Source organism: Chrysemys picta, chromosome 4 (genome assembly GCF_011386835.1).
Source record: "Chrysemys picta bellii isolate R12L10 chromosome 4, ASM1138683v2, whole genome shotgun sequence".
Classification (NCBI taxonomy): domain Eukaryota; kingdom Metazoa; phylum Chordata; order Testudines; family Emydidae; genus Chrysemys; species Chrysemys picta.
Window position 1 is genome coordinate 29,025,779 of NC_088794.1, and position 26,785 is coordinate 29,052,563.

The 26,785-nt window shown below is 45.6% G+C and overlaps 1 protein-coding gene across 1 annotated transcript in view; it reads right to left on the reverse strand.

Annotated features, from left to right (window-relative positions):
- The window catches only part of LOC101952382 (NACHT, LRR and PYD domains-containing protein 3), a 138,989-nt gene that overhangs the window by 28,142 nt on the left and 84,062 nt on the right, over nt 1-26,785 (reverse strand). The window contains exons 7-8 of the mRNA XM_065591889.1: nt 13,889-14,059; nt 3,308-3,478 (exon numbers count right to left, since the gene is read on the reverse strand). Coding sequence (XP_065447961.1) covers nt 3,308-3,478; nt 13,889-14,059 — 342 coding nt within the window. The remainder of the gene's footprint in view (nt 1-3,307; nt 3,479-13,888; nt 14,060-26,785) is intronic.

Below are 26,785 nucleotides of genomic sequence, written 5' to 3' on the forward strand. Positions count from 1 at the left end.
GGAGATTAACTGGACATCTCCCAACCATCTCCCCCAAATTCCTAGTTTAAAGCTCTTTTGATGAGATGAGCCAGCCTTCCTCCCAGAAGTCTATTTCCTTCCCCAAATTGGTTGTGAGTTCTATACTTAGATTTCACCAACCAATTATCAAATGTAAACTCCACAGGCACTGTAACAGCCCTAACATGGAGTTACAAACAGTCCCCTAGGGTACTCCAATCTATCTTGTGTACCTTGGTGATAGATGACCCTTATACCAAAAATGTCAGCAATATTCAGGTTACTCCCAGTCTCAAAGGACCAGTCCCTTACACCAGGTCAATGATCCTTTAGATTTCACCCCAAAGACAACGCTTGTAGCCAATCCCATACAAGCTTCTATAATCAACAAGCACTAAATGTCCTTTAAGGCTAACGCAGTCTAAGCAGCTGCGGATCTCTAGCTTATGCTTAGAAATATCTGCCCCCCACTCCTGCAGCGTCCAAACAGCATAATAAGTTCCTTCTTGTTATGGGGTTTTATTCTATTCTTCCACATGGCTTCAGCTGCAAAGCTCAGCTGATGGGAGGAGTCCCTTTCATGACTCATCTTCACAAAGAGGAAGCAGAACAATAAAAAAGTCTTTTGTTCTCTTCTTGAAAGTATTTAGGGAACTTCTAGTTGCAACATCCCACAATAGTTTTTCTGGTATTGATGGACCTTTCACTTTGGGAACACTTTCTGTTGAAGATTAGCCTTTGACACTAATTTGTATTTCTCTCCTGTCTGGTAATTTACACAGTCACAGAGGCCCATAATACATCTGCTAAAATATAACCTTATAATATATATATAGTTGTTGTAAGTGAGATTACTGCATGCAGCAACTCAGAAGCATTTAACAAAGTCTACACTCCAAACACATTCTTATAATTCTAATATCCCTGTTTTAACAATACTAACACACAGGTGAACCAGACTGATTCCAGCTATGTACTTGTCAGTGTTCAGCTGAGACATAGGGAGGGACATTGTCATGACTGGCACCTGGTCTGCCAGCATCACAAAAGGACTTGAGCTAAGATGGTTACCAAAACCCTCTGATGCCATTACCTGCATGGATGGAGTCAGGGCTGGGAACAGAAGAAACTAAGAACCCTTGCTGGGGCCAGTTCAGGAAGTTTCTGCATTGGGTGATCTAGACAAGCAAGCCACCAGTCCATTGACAAGCCAGAGCTGCACATCCCTCCAGCAAGTTAACAGGGGAAGGAACAGCCTGACAATGAAATGCGGTTTAAAGTTGGAAGGTGGGAAAGAGACAGCACAGCTGAGGTAATCCCTGCTAAATTCCCATTTCCCCAAAACAAAGCTTGTATAACTCTGATCCCTGGCTTTAGGAATCTAGCAGCTTCAGCACTGCAGTGACCAGCACTGAGAAAGATCTGACCCTGCAGTGGCTGCCAGGAGCCCCAGGGGATTCCAGTGAGTCCGTCTGGAGTCAGGAGAGGAACCTGTCCTACTCAGGCATGAATTCAAAACAAGATGACTTTAGGTTAAACCAGCCACCATCACAGTGCTGCAACACTCCACCTCAGTACACACAGCTCGGGCAGTACCACCCACCTTAGGATGCAGGGGATTGGGTTAATTATTAATGTTTTTTCATTATTAGATAACCATAGCCCCTTCCTTCCCCAGATTCTATTCTCCTGTGAGCAATACAGTTTCCCTCTCTGTTAGTCGTGGTGTGTCCTTCATTTGCTGAGGTTTATTTTATTTACTTTATTGTTCCCATCATCCCCTGTGCACTGGGCTTTACACTCCTTTCCTGTTCACAGTATTATTACGAATTTCTCAAGGAATAGCCATCCTGTGCATTGGGCACAGTGAGAGTCTCTTTGAGTGGAGGGTCTAGGAGCACCAAAGATGCTAGCTCCACTCCAGTGTGGCTTCCCCTCCCAGGGGCTCCACTTGACTCAGTCCTTCCTCCACAGCTGCCTACTAGCAGCCCTTTATAAGTCTAGGTGTACCCCAGTCCTCTTTAATTAACTAGACTGGGCTCACCTACTCTGGTCCAGGGGAGCTGGGCTCAGTCTATCAACCCTGTGATATACCCCCAACCCTTTCCAGGAGAAAAAAATATGTATTCTTTTCCTTTTTGTGAGGTGCCCCCCAGGGCTATTCTAACCCCATACAATGTAAAAACACCTTTCCTCCTCAACATTCTGCAACATCAGTTATTACACCTTTCAGGGCCCAAAGTTTTCTTAAACTTAACCAAAATTATTTCCCTCAATGGTGTAACATAATACCATTTCCTGCCGTCCCTCTCCATAATGGAGTATTCTCTGAGTCCCAGAAACCATAGCCAGCTTCCCCCAAGAACAAACTGTGGGTCCCTATCACCCTGAGTTTTATGCTGGAAGGCCAGGGTCACATGCCCAGGATCACTGGGTACAATTTCTAGGTGATCTTATCTCTGTCACCTGGACTTCAGGGTCACTGCAAATCTAGGCTTTTCCATTTCTGCATGAAGAATCTCCACTTTGGTCTCAAGTTCATGAATCAAGCAGAGTAAACAGTTTCTCTCTTCCTCAGAGAACTGGAGATCTGTGGCCCATTGTTCTTTCTGGAACTTTAGATCTTGTAAATTCACTTTCCTCCAACTCCACTCACTCTATAAGCTCATTGGCCCTGGGGGGGGGGGGGGCATAAAACAGGGAAGTGTTATTTCTTTCCCTGCATTGGAGTCCTTTTTCTAGCCCTGGTCCCCTATTTGGGCGTCTACCTATGGAGTTGTCCTGTCTGATTCCACATGCTAGCTCGTTCAATGGCCACCATGGCTGAGGCTCATGCTGATGCTAAAACCAAAGTTTCATATTTCAGCTCAGATAGGGACATTTAAAATTCCTTGGTGTCCTGGGGCCTCTTTTATTTTATAAGTTTATATAAACAGGTCAAGGTGTCAAAAGTCATTAAAATGATCTAAAGCAGTCTGGTGAGTGAAGGGTAAGAGTTAGCACTTTTTAATAAATGTATTTTTATTAAGAGTGAGTTTTTAAAATGTATCTTTATCCCCCAAACACCAGGGGACAGTGGAGCCTGCTGTATGTTGTGGGCCAAGCTTTACTTAAAATTTCCATTTTCTAAACAGGGCAGGCATGGTGCATGTTGTGAGCCACCAATGGAGGTGTTGGAGAGACACTTAATGCTCGGCTCCTCCATGTAGCTGGAGGGAGCAGACATCAGACACCAGCTACACACCCTGTCAAGTGCTTTATATAAAAGACACCTGTAAATACACAGAGGAGGCCCAATGTTACTTACCCCAGTCTCTGCAGTTTGCAGTTCGGGTGTGTAAGTCCCTTACACAGATGTTGCACGCCGGCATCTCCCAGATAATTATAACCCAGGTCCAGATCTGTCAGGCTCTCGTTGGCTCTGAGAACATCAGCGAGATCCTCACAGCAAGCACCTGGGAGATGACCACTAAAGAAGCTGCAGAACAGAGAAAGGCAGAGAAGAGTGATCACAATGTGAACAGGGCTCATCACAGCACTTCTACCAGGAAGCCCCACCCTTCAGCCCTTCTCCCTGACCAATCAGCATTGAGAATGAGCCAGAAGCCCTACCCTAGCCCTGTCCCAAGCCCAACCTGTGTCCAATGAGGAACAAGTTTTAGGTGGGACTGCCTGCCTAAGCCCAACCCCTTGCATCTCACCCTTGACCAATCAGCATTGAGAATGGTCCAGACACCACAATCCTTAAACTTCTGCCATTGACCACTGAAAAATAAGGTTCTGGATAAGATTCGACCCCCAGGTTGAATAAAGGTTGGTAGAGCCCCTGAGATATTTTGGAGGCAGGAAGAGAGGCACCCCCAATGGGGTGAGAGACTCTAAGTGTGGTTGAACAAGAAGAGAAAAAGCCCATGGGTGTATGCGGGAAACAAGGAAGATACACCCCAACTTCCCCAGTTAGAGTGGGGCGGGAAGAGGGTGTCCATGATGAAGCAATGGAGAAGAGCTCCACAAGATTTAAAGGTAAGAAAGGAGGGAAGACAAGTGAGAAGTTGAGGAGGAAGAGACCCCAACATTGGGAGAGGACACATGAAGGGAAAGAAAGACCCCAACTGTGATAAAAAAGGAGAGACACCCCCCAAATGAGGAGTGGTGTTGGGAGTAAGCTTTGGGAAGGAGGTAGCTGTTCCAGCAGTAGGAGAGTTTATTTTTTGCTCTTGGCTCTGACTAGAGTCCATTCTTGAGGCGGAGTTTCTCCTTGGGAATTTGGTGCTGGGCTCAGATCTCTTGAAGAGGTGCCCACCCTGTGTGCTGTGTAAACATCTCATTCCCAAACGGGTGAATAAATGTGAATATGACAAGTTTCACTTAGAGTTTACCCAGCCCCCCTGTCACAGATTTCTCCTCTGATCTGCAAGGTGCAGGACATCTGCCACCACGTGGCTGAGGGTAATGCAGGTGTCAGAACAGGACACTGGTTTTATAAGAAAAAGAAGCAACATAGACACAGACAGTCCCTGCCCTGAGGATTCTACGATCTAAACAGACCAGACAGACAAAATGTGAGGGAAAGGAAATATTATTATTCGCATTTTTCAAATGGAGAGATGAGACCTATAAGAGATTGAATGACTTACCCAATGTCACTGAGAGTCTGAGTTTTGATCCAGAGATTTAATTACACAACCAGCCTTTTTCTTCCCTTGTGTTTCTCTGTTTCAGAAAAGCCTTTTTAAGGAAGAGCTACTTAACAATCAGGGGCCGAACATTAGGGCCTGAGCCACTGATGAGGCTTCTTACCATATTGATACCCATTGTGATTTGCTAAAGTGTGTTAGAAGAATTCTGTCTACTGACCAGACCAGCCACAAGGAAACACCTGAAGATTATAAAGAGCTATAGGAATGGAAAACAAAAATTCATATAAGGTTTCTCAGAGGTGAGCAAGGAGTGGGGCGGGGAGTGGCCTGTCCCAGACATTTTTGAAATGTCAGATGCCATTTCCAGTATTTTAGAAATCTGTCATATCTTTCAAAGGCAAAATTCTATTCAATGAAAATTACAAGAGCTTTCATGGTTTTCATCTGGAATTCTGCACTGGGATAACCGGCTAGAATGTCATATTATGATGTACTGTTAAGAGAACTGCATACACCAAAACCACATTACCCCAAATATATTTGATTATTTCCCAGCAGATGCATACACAAACATTCTAAAAGCGAGCATCAACTCAGTAGGAGACAGGAACGCATGCACAAGTAGTAGCAGCTCCATGCTTAAGTTTCCATGCAGATTTATAGTTGAGGCAGGACTGAAAACCCTTTATTCTCACTAGTCTACCAGCCTGGACTCATTTGGGGCACTCCGTTAACCCACCACCTAGAAAATTTCATTTTTACTACATTAGGCACATGACTGGTGGTCATTACCAGGGTGGAAGTAGATGCTGGAAGTGGTGCAGTTTTTCTGTACCATGTGCTGTTTAAAAGTTATTGGACACCCAATCTGAAAAAACAGTTGACAAGAAGGTGTGAGTAACAGCAGGGGGAACCCATCCCAAGCAGTACAAAAACTAACTTTTCCCCCTGCTGTTACTCATACCTTCTTGTCAACTGTTTGAAATTGGCCACCTCTATTACATTGAACTCATTAGCACTACAAAGGTGATTTTTCCTCCCTTCTTATCAACTGTTGAGAATAGCCCACTTCCACCTCAATTGAATTGGCTCATTAGCACTGAGTCCCCATTTGGTAAGGCAACTCCCATCTTTTCATATGCTGTGTATTTATACCTCCCTTCTGTATTTTCCACTCCATGCATCTGATGAAGTGGGTTTTAGCCCATGAAAGCTTATGCCCAAATAAATTTGCTAGTCTCCAAGGTGCCACAAGGACTCCCAAGCATGAAGGGAATTATTGGAAGTCATCCAGAATGAACAGATGAACAGTAAATATTTCAACACTGTAAACCAAATAGTCTGAAGTTGGTTTAATTGGAGTGGGCAAAATTCTGTGGTAGCTGTGTTCTGTATTAAAAAATAGAAACAATAAACAATATGAAGGAGGAGCACATAAGGGGGTCTCAGAGATGGAGGAGATTGGAGAAAAGAGAGAGGGAATCAGAGGGGCCCTCTGGGGTTCTATGTAAATCCTCCCTATGTAACTAAAATGATCAGATGGTAATTTACCCCTGAGGGTGAGGGTTGAGGTCCTATATGAATGTATTTCCCTTGGATTGTTCCTCTTTCAGTCCAAGTATTATTGGGAAAACACAGTAATTTGGGGACAGATTTATATGATATTTTGTTATTTTATTTTTGGATTGAAATGAAGGGGAGAGCAGCAGCATGGAGGGAAATCAATAAAGGGGATAGTTGTGGAAGTTTACAAACAGAAATCAAGATGTATCCAGGCACACAATTTTAATACAATATAATTGGAAATGGGAGAAACATTTGCCACACCAACAGCCTCTGTGCAGACAATCCTTGGTCATAAAACAGAATAAAAGACTAGCTGAATTGATATCTTTAGTGTAAAGACAGGGAAAAATCTAAACAAAAACAAAACCCTTCTCTCTGTCCCCTTTGTAACAGGATTACCTGTGTCCACAGTTTACATGAGAGGTGGGCAAACTTTTTGGCCTGAGGGCCACATTGGGGTTCCAAAACTGTATGGAGGTCCGGGTAGGGAGGGCTGTGGCCCCCCAAACAGCCTGGCCCCTGCCCCCATCTGCCCCTTCCCACTTCCCGCCCCCTGACTGCCCACCTCAGAACCCCCGACCCATCCAACCCCGCTCCTTGTCCACTGCCCACCCCCTCCCAGGGCCTCCTGCCCACCTCGGTACCCCACCCCGCTCGCCAACCCCCACTGCCCCAACCCCTATCCACACCACTGCCCCCTGACAGGCCCCCAGGGACTCCCACACCTATCCAACCACCCCCTGCTCCCTGTCTCCTGACTGCCCCCCGGGACCCCCTGTCCTTTATCCAACCCCCTACTCCCAGCCCCCTTACAGAACTGGCAGCTGCGCCGCCCAGCTGGAGCCAGCCATGCCACCATGCTGCCCAGCAGGATCTCACAGCCCTGCCTCTCAGAGCACTGGTGGTATGGTGAGCTGAGGCTGCGGTGGAGAGAGGACAGCAGGGGAGAGGTTGGAGGCTAGCCTCTCTGGGCGGGAGCTCAAGGGCCGGGCGGGAGGGTCCCACGGGGTGTAGTTTGCCCACTTCTGGTTTATACGCTATTCTAATAATCTTTGTCTAAATTGTGCCTTGTGAGGTATCATTTGAGATCTCATGATTTGCTGGTCATTACTGTCCTGGTAAAATATGTGTGGCAACATCCTGTGTGAAGTTATAAGATTCCACTGTATGGTGTTACTAACACATGTTCCAAACTGAGGTTGGCTAACATGTCAGCCTCAAACAAAGGAATGTGTGCTCTGCACAGTTTGCAATCAGGCAGGAAACAATCATCAAGCAGGAAGGGGAGATAAAGGAGGGTCAAACTGGGGAGGGAAAAGCAGCAGGGGACATCCTTCCACATAGACTTTTTGTCTCTTGAATCCCTGCTGGAAATGCTTCTCAAAGGGGGGACAGGACTATAAAAAGAAAGGGCAGACACCCAAGGATATCCTTCCCTCTCTCTCTCTGCGCATTGCACCTGACAGACAAAGGAAGTAGTGTTGGACTGGGGGAGGGTTCTTGACCTAAGAGTTTGGTCAGTAATCATCTGAAGCATGTGGTAAGAAAACTGTGCTTTGAATCTAACGTAGCTTGTTAGGTTGGCATTAGTAAACATGTTATCTTTATTTTTCTCTAAAAAGCAACAGAGGGTGCCCCCAGTCTATAAGCAGCAGCATCTGTGACCAATCTGAAAGTGGTTTTGAAACATGGATAGGCCAAGACAGGAGCAGTCACAAGAGGCTTTTCCAACTCTAAAAAAGCTAAATCACACTCTGATGATCACCAAGATGGTTTCCCTTTCTCACCCAACCTATGCAATGGCTTCCTTCTAGACCAGAATTTATTAGATCCACTGGCACACATTTTGCAACTGTGGTTTCCTCTGTTACTATTTGCTGATTATCAGAACCATTCAACAAAAAACAGAAATCTTTTCCTTCTTCAGATCCACATGAATTTTAGCAACTAAAATTCCTTTTCCCCCAGAACCCTGGGTCTTAAAGCAAGTCTCAACCACGCTCCATCTTTCCCTTGCTGAAAAGGTAGTACAGCATGTAGCTGTTATTTCTGCACCTAGAGGCAGGACAAATTGCTCACTGCAAACCAATTGTCTACAAATCATTCGTTTCAGCTGGGTCACAACTTTAAAAGGAATTTCCACAGACTGTGTCACACTGTCCGGAATAGCTCACAACTGTGAGAGCCTACCTCAGGGCAAACTGTAGAAAAAGGGCAGACACTCCAAACTGATGGTATGTTCTATAATTGGATTTCAGCAAGCCAGTAACAAATGTGAACTCCCGGATCGCTATACCAGTCATAACAGGGAGTCACAGACAGTCCACTTAGACTGGAGAGTCTATCTTGCCACCCAGACCAACTGAACTTTGTGACAAAAGGTCATTTACACCAAAAATCACACCAAATCAGGTTGCTTCTGGTCCCAAGAGACCAGTCACTTACCCCAGATCAACTCATACTCTGGACTTTATACCAAATACAAAACTGGCAGCCAATTGAGAGGTTAAAGCAGGTAAAATATATTAACAGGTGAGTCACAGTTTGTAATTCCAGATTGTGGCCATGATGTAATAAACTGCCAGTTCCCTAAAAGTATTTTCAAGGTAACCAGATTGTCTCTGGGGATCTCGGCTTTGTATCTGGTACACTTCCCTGTAAGAGTCCAAACAGTCAGAGATGAAGGATCGTTCCCTGAATCCATATTTATAGATTCTTCTGTCAGAAAACAGGCTGACAGCTTCTACCGACATGGGCTTTTCCTCTGATGACAGTACGTGAGGAATGCCTTTAGAGTCTCTGACCTCCGGTCATTATATACAATGGCCATTTGCTTTGAAACTAGCATTTCAGAAGGCTTCTTTGAAATGAATGAAATATGAAATTCCTCTGACTAAGAAAAGCTTCTGAGAGATTTGTTGTACATCAACTCCACTAATTGCAGATCCACACTTGCCATTCTCTCTGTGCACTGATGGGCCAAGTGTCCAATAGAAAATCAGAGAGTAGCCCTGGCCAGCAAGCCCTGCAATCAGGGTATTAAGACTGAGGTCACTGTGTGTGACCCCAGAGTTGCTAAATCTATTGAAGAAGCTGCAGGACTAAGAAGCTGCAGGACTGATAAGCACTACCGGGCACTTGATAACCCCACAGGCTAACTCTCCCCATTCTAGGGTTACACAAATTGAGAAAAACAACAAGGAGTCTGGTGCCACCGGACTCCTTGTTGTTTTTGTGGATACAGACTAACACGGCTACCCCCGATACAAACTGACAAGAAACTGTGAGATTTAATTTCAAAGACTGTATTTCTTTCTGTGTTCTTTATACATGTATATGTCCAATGGAGGATTGGAGCACTGACCTGATGTGGTCATAGTGGCATACACCACAGAAGAGGTAGAGAGTTCTCTTCTATTGGCTGGAACATGTGCAGTGTTAGATTGAGTGTTAGAAGCAGTTAATTACAGTGATCCAGGCTGGAGATGAGAAGTAGATCGAACTATGTGGCTAAATCCTTGTCTGGGCAGAACGTGTGAAGTTTCTGAGCAAAGTGGTGATTCCTATTTAAACTTTCTGTCACAGGTCGTATCTCTAGGGCACCCCTGTGGGGTGAGGGTGGGCGCCTCTCTCATCCCTAAGGTCCCTTTCTGGCTGGAGGTGTCGCTATAGCACTGGTTTGGAGTGCAGGGTGCAGTCTCCTGGCTGTCAGTCTTTGGGAGGCGGCTTCTCCCTCTTTAAGGCATGGCCACAGTCCAAGGCAGAAAAGAAGCAAACAAAATAATCCTGCAACCCACAAAACAGTCTGGGCTCACCCCACTATTCCTCGAAATGTAACTGGTGAATAGACTCTGAGAAGGGGGCTGGGTTCCTAACACCCTGAGTGTCTAAGAGATCTAGGCTGAGTGCCTGGGCTCTAGTGAAAAGCAAAGCAGAGTAAAGATGGCTCCTCTGCCTTTCCACAGGGCTCAGGCAGCAAAATCTCTTCTGCAGCTTCCCTGTGGAGCAGGGGATCGCTAGTTCTGCTTCCCTCTGAATGCCAACCTGCACTGGCCTTTGATCCTCCCTTTTAAGGAGCCACCCCTCTCCATGTGCAATTGGTCTCACAGGTGTGCCAGGTTGGGGCTGTGCCCAGAGGAGTTCTTTAACCCCTTCCTGATTGGGGTGGGAATCTCCCCCACCACATACCCCACCCCTAAAGATGGAAGTCAGGATCCCCTGATCCAATCCTCATTTCCCCACCAGTCCTAGTCAGGGCCGGCTCAGCCCTCTGGAGCCCCAGGGTGAGCATGCTCAGTGAAGAAGGGGACTTTGGAAATTGTAGCTGCAAAGCTGAAACAAGTCTCTATGCAACATCAACACTGAGATTTTTCAAAGGCTTATAACTTTGAAAATTGGGGCAGATTATCACAAGAACAGAAATAGACACATCCCTGGCACAAATGATCCCCCATGCAAAATTTAAAGTTCCTGCTCCAAAGCATGGGGGTGATACAGCTTCTTACTGAGAAGTTCACCAGAACTACTTGGGGGAAAAGTGTGTTTCCCTAGCCTATGGATGAAAATGGATGAACCATTAATGCTGAAATTTCACAAAAATATCCAGCTTGAAGCAGACACCCGGCATGGAAAATTTAAGTAAAAATGGTTAAGGTTAGCAAAGTTATAAGCAACAGAAAACAGGGTATACTGATCGAAGTCTCAGGCCACAGCAACAGCAGGTAGCACTTCCAGCTTCACTTAAATATATATGTAGTCTACAAAGCAAAACATAGCTTTTCACATTAGCAAATATAAAGCCTTTCAAAGGCACGATACATCCATTGTACATCCTAGTACAGGTTGGATAGATCCTTCATAGTTCATAGTATTCAAAAGAAAGAGAAAGATACACCATAATACAAGAAAAGGTAAAAAGCTGACGTGAATTCTAGCCCTGGCTGACATATTCAGTGCTTTCTAACTTGTAAATAGCCATGCTGTGCTATCTTGGGTGCATATTTTTGAGGCACAACTTCTGTGTAATGTGAACGTGCTGCGACATTAATAGCTTCCCAGAAGGTGTATAAATGCCTCCTTTTCATATCGTACTGCTTTGTCTTTTATTAATAAACTAAAATAAGCTGGATTATTTGGTCTCTCAAATACTTTTAATATTGAACCACAAATGTTGCCAAGCAAGTGGCTAGACCTCAGTGACTACTGTTAGACTGAGTGGATCAAGAAGAGCACCAGCAGCTTTGGGTGTCGGTGCTCACAGCAGTGAGGGGCTGGATTTTTTTGTTTTTAATTAATTTCTTCAATCATGTTTGTTAATTTCTTAAACAGAATTTCCTTGTTTGTTTAAATTTTGTTATTTCTTCAGTTGTTTTGTTTGATTAGTAGCTAAACTCGGTTTCTCTCTATCCCGTGTTTTCCTTTAGGAGCTAGAGAGGAGAGTGCTCTGGGCCCAAAGGAAGAATATCCTTGGAGGGTCCTCCACGCAGCCCAGAGAATGCTCCCCAAAGCTCTTCCCCACCTGCTATAGTGGAGTCCCTTGGGGCTGGAAGGATGGGAACAATCAGAGGGTGATGGAGAACCATGGAAAAGAGGATTTAGTTGGGGGATGGGAGTGCTGTGTGTAGGTTTCATCCGGGTGTTAATTTGTTAACTGATTACCATGCCCTGTGTTCTCTTTAGCACATCTCAGGAGTGTGGAAATTGCTGTGGATGCTGTCAACAGGCAGTCATTATGCATTGTGGGGCATCTGTGTTCATGCACATAAATCAGGGGTTAGTCAACACTGCCATGGTGGGACATTTTATGTTTTTGCACAAGAATTCCCAATGCACCACAAAAAATTGTTAAGTTGACACATGTTTGAAGTTCTAACGCTATAACATTGTATTTTTCATTCATTCTGTCTTTGTAAATCTGAGGGGTGGGTGTTTGGGGCCAGGCCGAGCCGAGCCGAATGAATCTCCCCTCAGCTGCTCTGATGCTGGCATGCAGCAGGGATATGAGTGGCAGATATCGCTTAAAAAAATGGATAGAATTCTCTTTGGAATATTTTGCTTAATATTTCATCCACTTTTTAACCAAAATTATAATTTTTTCCAACTAACTCAAGTGAGTGGCTTGGCAGGTGACAGAATCAGCTTCATAGAGCTTAAGGCCACAAGAGACCATTAGCTCATCTAGTCTGCCCTCCTTCACATCACAGACCATTATGTTTCCCATAAAATTCCCTGTGTTGAGCCCAGTGATTCTGAGTTATCAAGACACTCGTGTAAGGATGGACAGGGACAATATGGAACTGCACTGGGAGGAGACTCATTGTACGACTGCAGCTGCTTTTCCATTGCTTGTGCTAAAATCGTGTAGAGGGATGTGGTGGTGGAAAATATGTGATTGCATTACCTCTGAGCAGGTTAAACACCAAATGTGATGGGATCCCTTGTGCACTGCTGTACGCATCTTTGTGTGTGGCTGTGCAGAATTACAGGTATGGTACGGAGTAGTGCTGTTGCTGCCAAGGTGAACGGCCTGTATCAGACAGTCTCAACTGTGCACTGAAGCAGAGTGTTCTCAACAGCTAGAACTCAGCTGTAGAACTGCTTCTGAGAGGGGATCAGACTGAACCCTGGCCTGGCTATAGTCAGAGCAAAATGCAAGATCACCTTTTTGCTAAAGCCCTGACCAGGAACAACACCAGGGTCAGCATGAGATGGAGATGGTTTAATAAGAGAAAAGATAAAGAATAAGAGAAAAGAAAATTGGGTTGGTGTGACACAGAGCGCCCTTGGCAAAGGGTCCCGTGTTCTTTGCAACCAGCTCTCACCTCAGGCCTGACAAACTCAATACACCAAACTCTTCTTATACAATATTTATTCATCAAGTATAACATGTAACGTATCTACTGAACGCTGTGTTGTCTACCCTTGCCACATCCCAGAACATTCAATGGAAAACATCAAAGACCATGGCAAATGATCAAAAACACTTGGAGGTGAAAAGGAACATCAAAGCAGGCAGGGGATCACCAGCTAGTTCTGCAACTGACTGAGATTTGTGGGGAAAACCTGGTTCATTAGATAGGAAAGGTAATTATTGAAAAGTGTAGACCCCTGATCATCCGTTAAGAGTTTTTTTTTTTTGCATTGTAACCAGTTGTTTCTATCACCTTCTCTCTTTCCTGGATAAATCTTTATTCTTTCTTAAATAAACCTACTTTTGTTTTCTTATAAGTGTTCACAAGTGCTGTGTGGCTTACAGGAGCAGTGATTGAAGGTAACTGTGGTAAACTGGGGTACATTATATCTTTGGGTGCAGGGATTCTGGTACTTCTGTGAATAGCCAGAGTCAGGGGCTGGATATCACAGGAGAATGAATCAAGGACTCAGTGATTATGGTGCCCCTCTTGTCAGCCTGCAAGGCATAACTGGGGCTGGAATAAGCCCAGAGGAGAGTGCTTGACTGAGTGAAAGGCTGGTGATGTCACGGAGCTGACACCCAGCTACTACTTGTAAGACTCCCTCTAGTTGTAGGCAGGGGGTAACGAGGTGACACCCAATCCCCGAGAAACATCAGAGTGGAATAGAGAAAAAAAAATCTTCTCCTCCTCTTCACTTTCTCTCACTGTGTAAAGCACTTTACACAGGGGACACCTGTAAACACACAGAAGGGGCCAAATGTTACTTACTCCAGTCTCTGCACTTTGCAGTTTGGGTGTTTCAATCCCTCACACAGCAGCCGCACTCCAGAAACTCCGAGTTTATTATCACTCAGGTCCAGCTCTGTCAGGCTCTGGCTGGTTCTGAGAACAGCGGCGAGATCCCTGCAGCCAGCGGCTGTGAGACCACAACTCCACAAGCTGCAGGAGAGAGAAACACAGAGAAGGGGTTTCACAGTGTGAAGGAGGCTCGTCACAGCCGTTCTAACAGGTGGCCCTGCCCACCAGCCCCTCTCCCTGACCAATCCACATGAACAATAACATAGAATTTCTGCTCCTCCACCTCTCCCAACCCCCACCCTATTCCAATGAGGAACCAGTGTTGGCTGGAACATCCTGCATAAGCCCCACCCCTTGTATTTCACTCTTGACCAATCGGCACTGTGAATGGCCCAGACACCCCAATTCTTAAACCTTTGTCATTGACAAATAAGGAATAAGGTTTGGGGTAAAACTTCCTCACTATGCACTGCCCCTCACCCTTTCCACTGACCAACCAGAATTTAATGGGCAGCCACCCTAAGTCCCACCTACCCAGCTCTCAGCCAGTCAGATTCAACTTCACACAGATTAGTACCAGGATGGTGTGACCCAATCAGAGAAGCCCCATTCCTACAGGGAGGCTGTAGGGGGAGCCCCCTCTCCAGGCAGCTGGGCCAGGCTCAGAGCAGGTGGAGCTGGGCGATCCTGCCCCTCCGCACCCCCAGCACTATCTCAGCTGCTCCCCTGCAGGACACAGACGTCTCCTGTCTCTGCCCCCAGCTCTGACCCTCAGGCCTGGGGAGGGGAGGCAGCTGCGAGGCCCAGCACTGGCAGCATCACACCCACCTTCCACTGTGACCAGGGATCAAAGGGTGGGGGGATTGGAAGACAAAGAGGAGAACAGTCCCACAACCAGGGGGATCCCCAAAGTTTAGGGAAGAAGAGCCCCTGAGAGGAGGGCAACCATGTGACCCTGTTGGCAGGACTTGCTCCAGAAACTCTGGTGCAGTTATTGCAACAGAAATTTTCTACTGGTTTCTGGAACCGCCTACTCCAGACTCTGGACTCCTGAGCATGGGCGGTGGGTATCATAGGCAGGAGAAGGTGTTGCCTTCCCAAACTGCCTCATGTGGCCCCACCCATGCTCCACCGGAGTCCAGGCCCACTCCTGCCTGCTCTTCCCAAAGGCTTGGGCAGGCAGGCTGGGAGCCATACCACACCACACCACCAGTCCCCTGGCGTTGGGGCCACTCTGGCCAACCAGCACTGGGGCAGTCCGATGCACCACCTGCCCAGCACTGGGGCTGGTGACTCGGCTGTGCGGGGAGGGCTTCATGGTTGGGGTCAGGCCAGCAGGCGCAGCCCAGGGATGCTGGGGCCGCACTGCCCGGGTCTCTGTAGCTCCTGAGCCGGAGGAGGCTGCTGCCATGCTGCCCAGCTCTACGGAGCTCTGTGGCTGGGGGAGGCTGATTCAGTGCTATCCTGGGCTGGGGGCACTACCTAGGGGAAGGGGCCAGCAGCCACAGTGGAAGGGGGCTGGGCTCCAATGGGCATGGAAAGGGCGGGGCCTTGGGCAGAAGGGGCGGGGCTGGGAGGGCTAGCCTCCACAAGCTGTGGGTTCACCAACCGCCCATGCTCCTGAGGAAGCTGGCAGCCAGTGGAGTGTGGAACTATGGCAGCAGCCTAGCCATGACCATGTGCATCTCAATGACCAGCCCCGACCATGGCTGTCACATACTGCCACTCCTCCCTCCCTCCAGGGCTCATAGGGAACCCTCTGCACCCCCGACAACTGCTAGATCTTGCACACATATAGAAGCACACTACCCACCAGAACTGTCACCTGCATGGCCTCCTCCATCACTACAGTTGCCTTGAAAATTTGGTTGCTCCCCTGAATGGGGAGGGGAGTCCCAATGTTTCAGAGAGAAAAAGAGCCCTGAATTTGTATGAGGGAGAGAATCTCGCACTCCCTGGGGGGGGGGGGTGCAGGTTCAGTCAGGGTTGGTAGACCCCTGAGATATTTTGGAGGCAGGAAACCAGATGCCGCTAATGGAATGAGAGACTCTATGTTTGAGTTGAACAGGAAAAGAAAAAAACTCATGGGTGTATGTGGGAAACTGTGGAGATAAGCCTTAGCCAGGGGAGGTGGGGAGAGGGTATTCTTGATGAAGCAACAGAGAAGAGCTCCACAAGATTTAAAGGTAAGAAAGAAGTGAAGACAAATCTCTGGAAGAGGAGCCTCTGCTGTGTGACCATCTCATTCCAAAACAGGTGAATAAATGTAAATATGACAAGTTTCACTTAGAGTTTACCCAGAATCCCTGTCACCGATTTCTCCTCTGATCTGCAAGGTGCTGGACACCTGCCACCACTTTGCTGAGGGTAACGCTGGTGTCAGAACAGGGCACTGGTGCTAAAAGGAGCAATACTATACACAGACAGTCCCTGCCCTGAGGATCCTACAATCTAAATAGACCAGACAGGCAAAAGGTAGGGGAGGGAAATATTATTATTGTCATTTTTCAAATGGAGAACTGAGACACATAAGAGATTGAATGACTTGCCCAATGCCACAGAGAGTCTGAGTTTTGATTCAGCGATTTAATTACATGAGCATCCTTTCTCTTCCCTTGTGTTTCTCAGTTTCAGAAGTGCTTTTTTTTTTAATAGTTGAGGCTCTTAAAGAAGAGCTACTTAACAATCAGGTGTTGAACATTAGGGCCTGAGCCACTGATGAGGCTTCTTACCATATTGATACCCATTGTGATTTGCTAAAGTGTGTTAGAAGAATTCTGTCTACTGACCAGACCAGCCACAAGGAAACACCTGAAGACATAAAGAGCTATAGGAAGGGAAAACAAAAATTCATATAAGGTTTCCCAGAGGTGAGCAAAGAGTGGGGCAGGGAGTGGCCTGTTCCAGACATTTTTGAAATGTCAGATGCCATTTCCAGTATTTTAGAAATCTGTCATGTCTTTCAAAGGCAAAATTCTATTCAATGAAAATTACAAGAGCTTTCATGGTTTTCATCTGGAATTCTGCACTGGGATAACTGGCTAAAATGTCATATTATGATGTACTGTTAAGAGAACTGCATACACCAAAACCACAAGACCCCAAATATATTTGATTATTTCCCAGCAGATGCATACACAAACATTCTAAAAGCGAGCATCAACTCAGTGGGAGACAGGAACGCATGCACAAGTAGTAGCAGCTCTATGCTTAAGTTTTCATGCAGATTTATAGTTGGGGCAGGACTGAAAACCCTTTATTCTCACTAGTCTACCAGCCTGGACTCATTTGGGGCACTTCGGTTAACTCACCACCTAGAAAATCTCATTTTAACTACGTTAGGCACATGACTGGTGGTCATTACCAGGGTGGAAGTAGATGCTGGAAGTGGTGCAGTTTTTCTGTACCATGTAATGTTTAAAAGCTATTGGGCACCCAATCTGAAAAACAATCCGAAATTCACACTTTTGATCAAAACTGGCAGAAATCTTCTAAATATGATTGATAATGCAACTATATACTCAAAATAGTACTGTTTTGGAAAGTTTGGGAAATATTTAGCCCCAAATGATATATTTTATGTATTTTCCTCTACTTTTTTGCTCTTGGTTAAAACAAAAGTCTGTAATCATCCAGTGACATTATGGGTATAATTGAAAGGTGGCACATGGCCAGAAAGGGTTATCTAACTCATAGACTGACTTGACCCATGGTCAACCTTTAAAGACTTGCTATATGTAAATGATAGTTGGGCTATTGCATTAGGTTAGAATAGTACTTTGAAATGCAACCTGCATTGTCAGAGCAATAGAATGGCAGGTGTTTGCTCAAGTCTTGTATTGTAAACAAACAATACTTGTCTGTTACTATAGCTTTGATTCAAGATCCAAATGGAATATTAGCCTTTATGATGACACTTGATTGAAATAATATTATTGTCTATATGTCTTTTTGAAGTTTGTGGTGAACTGTATATGCACTGTTTAATGGATAAATTACCCTATGCTTTTTGCCATGATGTTTGAGAGAAGAAGGTTAATCCTACTGTTCTCTCAAGCCAAGAGGCTACTGGAAAAGTATAAAGACCCTGGGACACAATCCTTTTAATCTCAGATCCGCTTTGGGTTTCAAGAGGGGGAAACCCTAAGCCATAAGAATTGAGATGCCCAGTCATTGGCTGGAGTCAATCCAATGGTTTTAATCCAATGTCCTGAATATGGACATTGGATTAAAACCTATGGACTATTTTTAAAAGAACTTTTGGCAACTACAGGCTCACCATCTCTGTCTGCTGTGTATCTGAACCACAAGAATTGAACTCATGTCTGTATGTATATGGATATTTTAACCAACACTGTATCTCTTTTCTGTTTTAATAAATTTTAGTCTAGTTAATAAGAATTGGCTATAAGTGTGTATTTTGGGTAAGATCTAAATTAAAATTTGACCTGGGTATGTGGCCGATCCTTTGGGATTGGGAGAACCTTTTCTTTTATATGATGAAATGAGATTTTCAGTAATCTTCATCATATTTGACATGTGTACCTGAATGGAGGCCTGAAGCTGGATACTTTACGGGAACTGCGTTGTTTGGACTTCTGCATCACCAGTGAGGTAATACAGAAGCTGTTTTGCGATGGCTTGGTAAACCTAAATATTGGCATATCCACCAGCTTTTGGGGTTTGCCTGCCCCGTTCTGCATGCAGTTCACCCTAATTGAGTAACTTCAGCCGGTTCCTGTTAGGGTTCCCTCCCCACTCTGAACTTTAGGGTACAGACATGGGGACCCGCATGAAGACCCCCTAAGCTTATTTTTACCAGTTTAGGTTAAGAACTCCCCAAGGCACAAATTCTTTCTTATACTTTGGATTAAGTAACTTGGCCACCACCAAGTGATTTAAACAAACAGTTAGGGAGGGCCACTTGGAGCCCTACCTTCACCAAATATCCCCCCAAAGCCCTACACCCCTTTTCCTGGGGAGGCTTGAGAATAATCCCCTCACCAATTGGTACAGGTGAACACAGACCTAAACCCTTGGATCTTAAAACAATGCAAAATCAATCAGGTTCTTAAAAGAAAGAATTTTAATTAAAGAAAAGGTAAAGGAATCACTTTTGTAAAATCGGGATGGTAAGTACTTTACAGAATAACCAAAGACTCAAGAACATAGAGGATCTTCCCTCTAGGCAAAACCTTAAAGTTACAAAACCAGGGATAAACCTCCCTCCTCCTACAAAGGAAATCACAAGCCAAAATAAAAGTAAGCTAACGCATTCCTTTGCTAGTACTTACTAATACTAATGGAGTTGGATTGCTTATTTTCATGATCTGTCTCCGGCAAGCACACAGAACAGACAGACAAAGCCTTCCCCCGCCCCCTCAATTTGAAAGTATCTTGTCAAGCATTCTTAAAACTACAATACCCACCTGCTGAAGTGAAAAAACAGATTGACAGAGCCAGACGAGTACCCAGAAGTCACTCCTACAAGACAGGCCCAACAAAAAAAATAACAGAACACCACTAGCTGTCACCTTCAGCCCCCAACTAAAACCTCTCCAGCGCATCATCAGAGATCTACAACCTATCCTGAAAGACGATCCTTTACTCTCACAGATCTTGGGAGACAGACCTGTCCTCGCTTACAGACAACCCCCAACCTAAAGCAAATACTCACCAGCAACCACACATCACTGAACAAAACCACTGACCCAGGAACCTATCCTTGTAACAAACCCCGATGCCAACTCTGTCCACATATCTATTCAAGTGACATCATCATAGGACCTAATCACATCAGCCATACCATCAGGGGCTCGTTCACCTGCACATCTACCAATGTGATATATGCTATCATGTGCCAGCAATGCCCCTCTGCCATGTACATTGGCCAAAGCGAACAGTCTCTACGCAAAAGAATTAATGGACACAAATCTGACATCAGGAATCATAATACTCAAAAACCAGTGGGAGAACACTTTAACCTGTCTGGTCATTCAATGACAGACCTGCGGATGGCTATATTACAACAGAAAAACTTCAAAAACAGACTCCAACGAGAGACTGCTGAGCTGGAATTGATATGCAAACTAGACACAATCAACAAAGGATTGAATAAGGACTGGGAATGGCTGAGCCATTACAAACATTGAATCTATCTCCCCTTGTAAGTATTCTCACACTTCTTATCAAACTGTCTGTACTGGGCTATCTTGATGATCACTTCAAAAGTTTTTTTTCTCTTACTTAATTGGCCTCTCAGAGTTGGTAAGACAACTCCCACCTGTTTATGCTCTCTGTATGTGTGTATATATATATCCTCAATATTTATTCCACTCTGTATGCATCCGAAGAAGTGGGCTGTGGTCCACGAAAGCTTATGCTCTAATAAATTTGTTAGTCTCTAAGATGCCACAAGTACTCCTGTTCTTGTCCCCTTATTGGTCCTTTTGGTCAGATGTCAGCTAGGTTACCTGAGCTTCTTAACCCTTTACAGGTAAAAGAGGAATTAAACCTTTACAGGGTAAAGAGGGATTTTATGCTACCCTTAGCTGTATGTTTACGACAGCTCCAAAGGGAAGCATTGTCACACATATGACAGTATGAGCTTATTTGTACCATGTAATATAGAAAATATATGTAATTATGTGTACATAATTACTGATTTTAGAACAGTTTTCTGTCTGCAATTTTTAGGAAGATATGCAGATAAGGAGACCCCTACCCTCTATTTATACATTGCTTTTCATATTACCTGTTCAGCTCTGTGGCCATCAGAGATAACATGACACCCTCCTTCTTCTGCCCATTCACAAAAGAAGTATCCTAGGCTCCAGAGAAAATCCAGGCGTCAACTTATAACTCTGATCCTTTATCTTGTTGGCTGGTGAAGGACAGTAAGAGCACATAGAACACCTACTATCAATTACTGCCACCTTCTGCTTTTAAGGAAGGAAAATCTATCTCCCACCCCAAGCATGAATTACTTTGGCTAATACTTAAGAATCCATTGCTTGATGCAGCCTGACTTACAAGCTACCTCCTGTGCTGTTCAGTGATCACGCAGAGCCAGGGAGTCTGACAGAGCTCTGCTACATTCACTGTCTGAATTATAACTTATCTGCATTGCTTAACAGGAGCCTCTGTACAACATAACAGCCAGTTCCAACTGGGTCATCACCCGGTATCATCTGATCTCCCATTTCCGAGCAACCTAATCAAGAAGCTACTGAATAACTGCATCCATGTCACCTGTCCATTGGCAATATCCAACTGGGGTTTAGGCGTAATACAGAATAGAAATGGCACTGCTGAGGCCGAGAGTGCTTTGCTTCCAGCTCTCACATGTTTCATCCTAGGCTTTGCAATCTGCTTGGTCCCAGAGGAGCACATCCATCTCAGCAGTTCATGGATCGAAATTTCATCTCCTATGTCACTTGGGCTAGAGCCACTAGGTTTGTATTCTCTGGATAATAGTAGTGCCTGCAGAGCAACCAAGAACAGAGCCCCATTGTGGTAGGCACTGTACTTAGTACTAGATAGTCCCTCCCCTGAGGAGTTTACAATGTAATTGGCAAGACATACAAATGCAGGGACAGAGATAGAACACACAAGCAGAATGAATGGCATGATTGTTTGTAAGTATCACTGTTTATTATTTTGCTGTGGGACGACATTTCTTATTTTTAAAAGTCTGGGTGCGGTTTCTTAGGTGGGGATTGGCTTAATAGAAAGTGAGAGGAAAGGAAAGGGGACAAGGAAGGGGGGAGGGAAGGAATGAGGGGAGAATGCAGCGCAGGTGGAGGGAAACAGGTGAAGAGACTCTGAGGCAGAGGGAAGGAGGTGATTGCAACAAACAATCAGCACAAGGGGAGAATGTGAAGAGTAACACCGTGCAGCAGTAGGGTTGCCAGGTGTCTGGTTTTCAACCAGAACATCCAGTTGAACAGGGACACTGGCAGCTCCAGTCAGCGCTGCTGACCAGGCCGTTAAAAATTCAGTCGGGAGAGCAGCAGGGCTATGGCAGGCGTAGGCATAAGAGAAGCCAGGGGGCTCTGCACGCCACTTCTGCCCCAAGCACTGGCTTTGCAAATCTCAGTGGCCGGGAATCACAGCTAATAGGAACTGAGAGGGTGGTACCTGAGGACGGGGCAGCGCACAGAGCCACCTGGCTGCACCTCCACATAGGAGCCAGAGGCGGGATATGCTGCTGCTTCTGGGAATTGCTTGAGGTAAGTGCCACCCGGAGCCGGCACCCCTAACCCTCTCCTGCGCTCCATCCCCCTACCCCAGCCCTGATCCTCCTTCAATCTTCCAAACCCCTCAGTCCCAGCCTGGAGCACCATCTCGCACCCCAGATCGCTCATCTCCAGCCCCACCTCAGAGCCCGCACTCATAGCCAGAGCCCTCACCCCCTCCAGCACCTTAACCCCCTGAGCCACCCTGGTGAAAATGAGCCAGTGAGAGGGGGGACAGTGAGCAACAGAGGGAGGAGAGATGGAGTGAGTGGGGGTGGGGCCTCAGATGAAGGTTGGGGCCTCAGAGGAGGGGGCTCAGAGGAGGGGTGGGGGACAGGCAGTGCAAGGGTGTGTGAGTAGAAAGTTGGCAACCCTATGCAGCAGGCAGTCTGATAACATCAGTGTCCATTGGTCCATGCTGAGGCTGTTTCTCTGTCTGCTCCTACCGGCTGGGATGTCTCTCTAGGGCCAGTCCTTGCTCATCCTGGGAATTTCATAGAGGATTAAGACCATGGCATTAAAGTGGCAGTAGAGCTCACAGGGAGCTAGTTGTGGGGACTGGAGCATTGACTTCATATGGCCATAGTGACATAAACCATGGAAGAAGTGGACAGTTCTTGTACTATCTGTAACGTAGGCATTGTTTTTACATTCAGCTTTAGATGCAGTGAAATAGAGTCATCCAGTCTGGAGAGGAAAAGTACATTGAACAATATGGCTAGGTCCTCGTCTGGGCAGAATGTGTGAAGTTTCTGAGCAAACTGGAAATTCCTAATTAAACTATGATTTACTTTTAAAATCAGAATTATACAATGAGAGACTTTAAACAAGGAAAAAATGACACTCTGATAGCTTGGGATAGTATGATGCTAATCTCAGGCTATGGCTACACTTGCAGATATAGAACACCGGGAGTTAAACCAGCCCTCAGAGAAAGCAGCAGGGAAAGTGCTGCCGTGTGTTTACACTGTCAGCTGCAAGCGCAGTGGCATGGCCACATTAGCATCTCTTGCTACGCCACAGAGAGCAGTGCATTGTGGTAGCTATCCCAGTGTGCAAGTGGCTTCAGCGTGCTTTTCAAATGGGGCAAGGGGGTGGAGTGTGACAGGGAGTGTGTTGTGTGTATAAAGGGGAGAGACAGCTTGTTTTGTGGGGCAGTGTGTCAGCATGCTGTCTTGTAAGTTCAGACACCAGCCGGGGGAAACCCCAACATCAGACTCAACCCACATACACCCCTCTCTCACACACACGCACACACACGTGCCTTGGCAGCAGCAGCATTCCACAGTGATGGTTTGCTTTATGTCCCGGAGCAGATAACCATGCCGGCTGTCAGAAACAGAACTTTGAAAAGGGATATCCACATGCCTACAGCCGAGTTCAAAACAATGACCAGAGTAACCACTTGACTTCAGTGGACTATGGGACGTTTCCGGAGACCAATCACAGCGCAATAATGCAACACATCCTCCACACTGACACCCGGGCGTTTCAACCAGGGTGCAGCAAGCTCTATGCTTCTTGTCAAGGTGGATTACCAGGGGCCTCGCCAGTGTGGACACTTCAGGAGTTAGGGCACCCGGGGCTGATTTAATGTGATCCAACTTTCAAGTTTAACGAAGCCCTCAGACACAAAAGAAGACACAACAGAGGTAGAAACTAATAATAAACTACTGGAAAAAACTCCTAACAAATGAAGAAACCATGAAAAGGAAAATGAGACAAGAAGAGATGAAAGACACTATTGATGAAAGGCAAAGAGAATATACTGGCAAAGGCAGAAGTGAAACAGAACACGAGAGCCCAGACATCTGAAAAATAATCTAAATATTAACCAGAAGGGAATTATTGGAAGTTGTCCAGAACAAGCAGATGAACAGTAACTATCTCAACACTGTAAAGCAAATAGTTTGAAGTTGGTTTAATCAGAGTGGGCAAAACTCTGTGGTAGCTGTGTTCTGTATTAAAAATAAAGAAAATAAAGGATCTGATGGGGGAGTGTATGAGATGAAGGAGACTGGAGAAAAGAGAGAGGGAATCATAGAGACCCTCTGGGGTTTTGTGTAAATCCTCACCCTATAACTCAGGTGATCAGATGGTAATTTATCCCTGAGGATGAGGGCTGAGGTCCCATATATGGAGAATGTACTTCCCTTTCAGGCCAAGTGTTATTGGGCGAGTACAGGGTCGTAGGAAAACACTGTCATTTGGGAACAGATTTATATGACATTTTGGTATTTTATTTTTGGATTTAAATGAAGTGGAATGCAGGAGCAGGGATGGAAAATAATAAATGGGATAGGTGTGGAAGTCTATAAACAGAAATCATGCCATAGCCAGGCACACAATTTTAATACAATATAATCAGAAATGGGAGAGACATTTGCCACAACAGAATTCAAAGCATCAGACGGCTTCTCTGCAGACAATCCTCAATCATAAATGAGAGGAAAAGACTAGCTGGATTGCAATCTTTAGTGCAAAGAAAGAGAAAAAATAAACAGCAGCACTGGACTGGTGGAGGGGTTCTGACCTAAGAATTTGGTCAGTGATCTGCTGAAGCATGCAGTGGGAAAACTTTGCTTTGAACTTTGCTAATGTAGCTTGTTAAATTGCATTAGTAAATATTTTATCTTTATTTTTCTTGTAATCATTGTTGACCTTCATGCCTCATTACTTGTACTCACTTAAAATCGATCTATTTTAGTTAATAAACTTGTTTTACTATTTTATCTAATCCAGTGTGTTTAAATTGTTGTGTCTGAAGGACTCTTTAAAATAGTAAACTGGCATATTATTTCTATTAAAGAAATGATGGACTTTATATAATTTGTACTATACACAAGAGGGCTGGGCAGTACAGAATATACATTTTTGGGGGTGGGAAATCTGGGACTGGGGGTGCGTTGGGGTCACCCTGAAATATAACCAAGACTGGTGAGAAGAAGAGGGTAACCGAAGTGGGACTGGCAGGATGCAGTTACACACAGACACTCAGGGTGTGGGCTGCATGCTGGAAGACAGATTGTGAATGGTCCATGTGAGAGCTACTTGAACAAGGCATTGTAAGGCACCGAAGGTTGCAGGGCAGGGGTGATACAGCTGCTCATAAATCTGGATTATACAATGTTATGTCACATGTACACACACACACATTCTAAAATCTTCAGAAAACTAAATTATTATTATCAATGGCTCTGCCCTTTAAAACAACATCTTGAATGTCAAAGGAATGGGCAGAAATCAAAGAAAAACAAAACAAAACAAAACAAGTCCCCACTCCCAGAACTTTCTACTTCAGGAGACTGATTTTCGGGGGGAGGGGCGGTATTATAGGCATTAGAGATAATTTGTTTCTGCAGATTTTTTTTCTTTAGCCAAAGAAAGAAAAAGAGGAGGGGCCACAATATTCACTAAATATATGCCCTTCCAGATTAAAGACTAATTGAAGGAAAAGGAGGAAGCGTTTATTTTCTCAAAGGGCACAACAGCTGGATTATGAATAACAATGGGTTCAGTGGAGATTAAAATGTTGACAGCCTGATGATTTATCTGCCAGACATAAAGGAAAGAAACATTTTAACATATTTAAAAAAAATGTCTTGGCTCAGAAGTCCCTAAGCCTGCCTTTCCAGACACTGCAGTGCTCAAGGAGCTCTGTCTCTCGGGGCTCCTTCTCAAGGTCAAGCTCCCCACGGCTTCTCTCATTTTCTGATCACTTTCTCATGGCTTACATCCCCTACTGGCTATAACATACACAGACACAGCTGCCACCAGTGGTGAGCTGGAGCCGGTTCTCTTAGAGGCAGGTGGAGAAACGGTTGTTAAAGGGCCGGGGGATGGGCAAAGAATTCCTGTCCCCAGGCCTCCTGTTGCTCCCAGGATTCCCAGCTGGGGAGGCTGAGGCTCCCCCGGCCCCTTCCCCGCTTCCCCACCTCCCAGAGCTGCAGCGTGGCCAGCCACCTGTGGTCACACACACCTGCACCAGCTGGGCAGCTGAGCTGAGCTTGGGAGTCCTCCTGCTTTTGCTTTTTGAGTGGCCGCCAGCAAGGTAAGGGGAGGGGGGGGGGCTCCTACAAGCTCTCCAGGGATGCCCAATGGGAGGGCAGGGCAATTTGGCCCAGACCCTGCAGGGGCCCCCGGCCCCACGAGGATGCCTGTCTCCCCCCGGGCCCTCCCCCGCTTCCCCCCACCCCACAGAGCCGCAGCATGGCCAGTTCAGCTGCTGAGCTCCAGCCTCCGGGCTGCTGGTAAAGGGGAGCTGGCGAGCACCAGGGCCACTGGGGCCATCATGTGGGTGGACGGACTTAAGCATATGCCTAAAAGTAATCACTTATTACTGAGTGTAACAAATTACCTCTGCAGCAGTCAAGAACTTGACACTGAATGTGAAAATGCATGGCATGAATTTTAAGCCAGTCCTGCACTCCGTAATCAGGCAAAACTCCCCCTGAAGTCAGGTTTCAGACCTCACTGCATTTTAGACTGTTATTCCATCACCCCACTAACCACCACTGCTTCATCAGATGTATATATATAATTTCCGTCTTCCTTTGGGATCACATCATTGTTTAAAGCTCTGTTTCCTGAAAGGTCTGTAGTTTCCTGGACTAGATCAGTGTATTTCCTT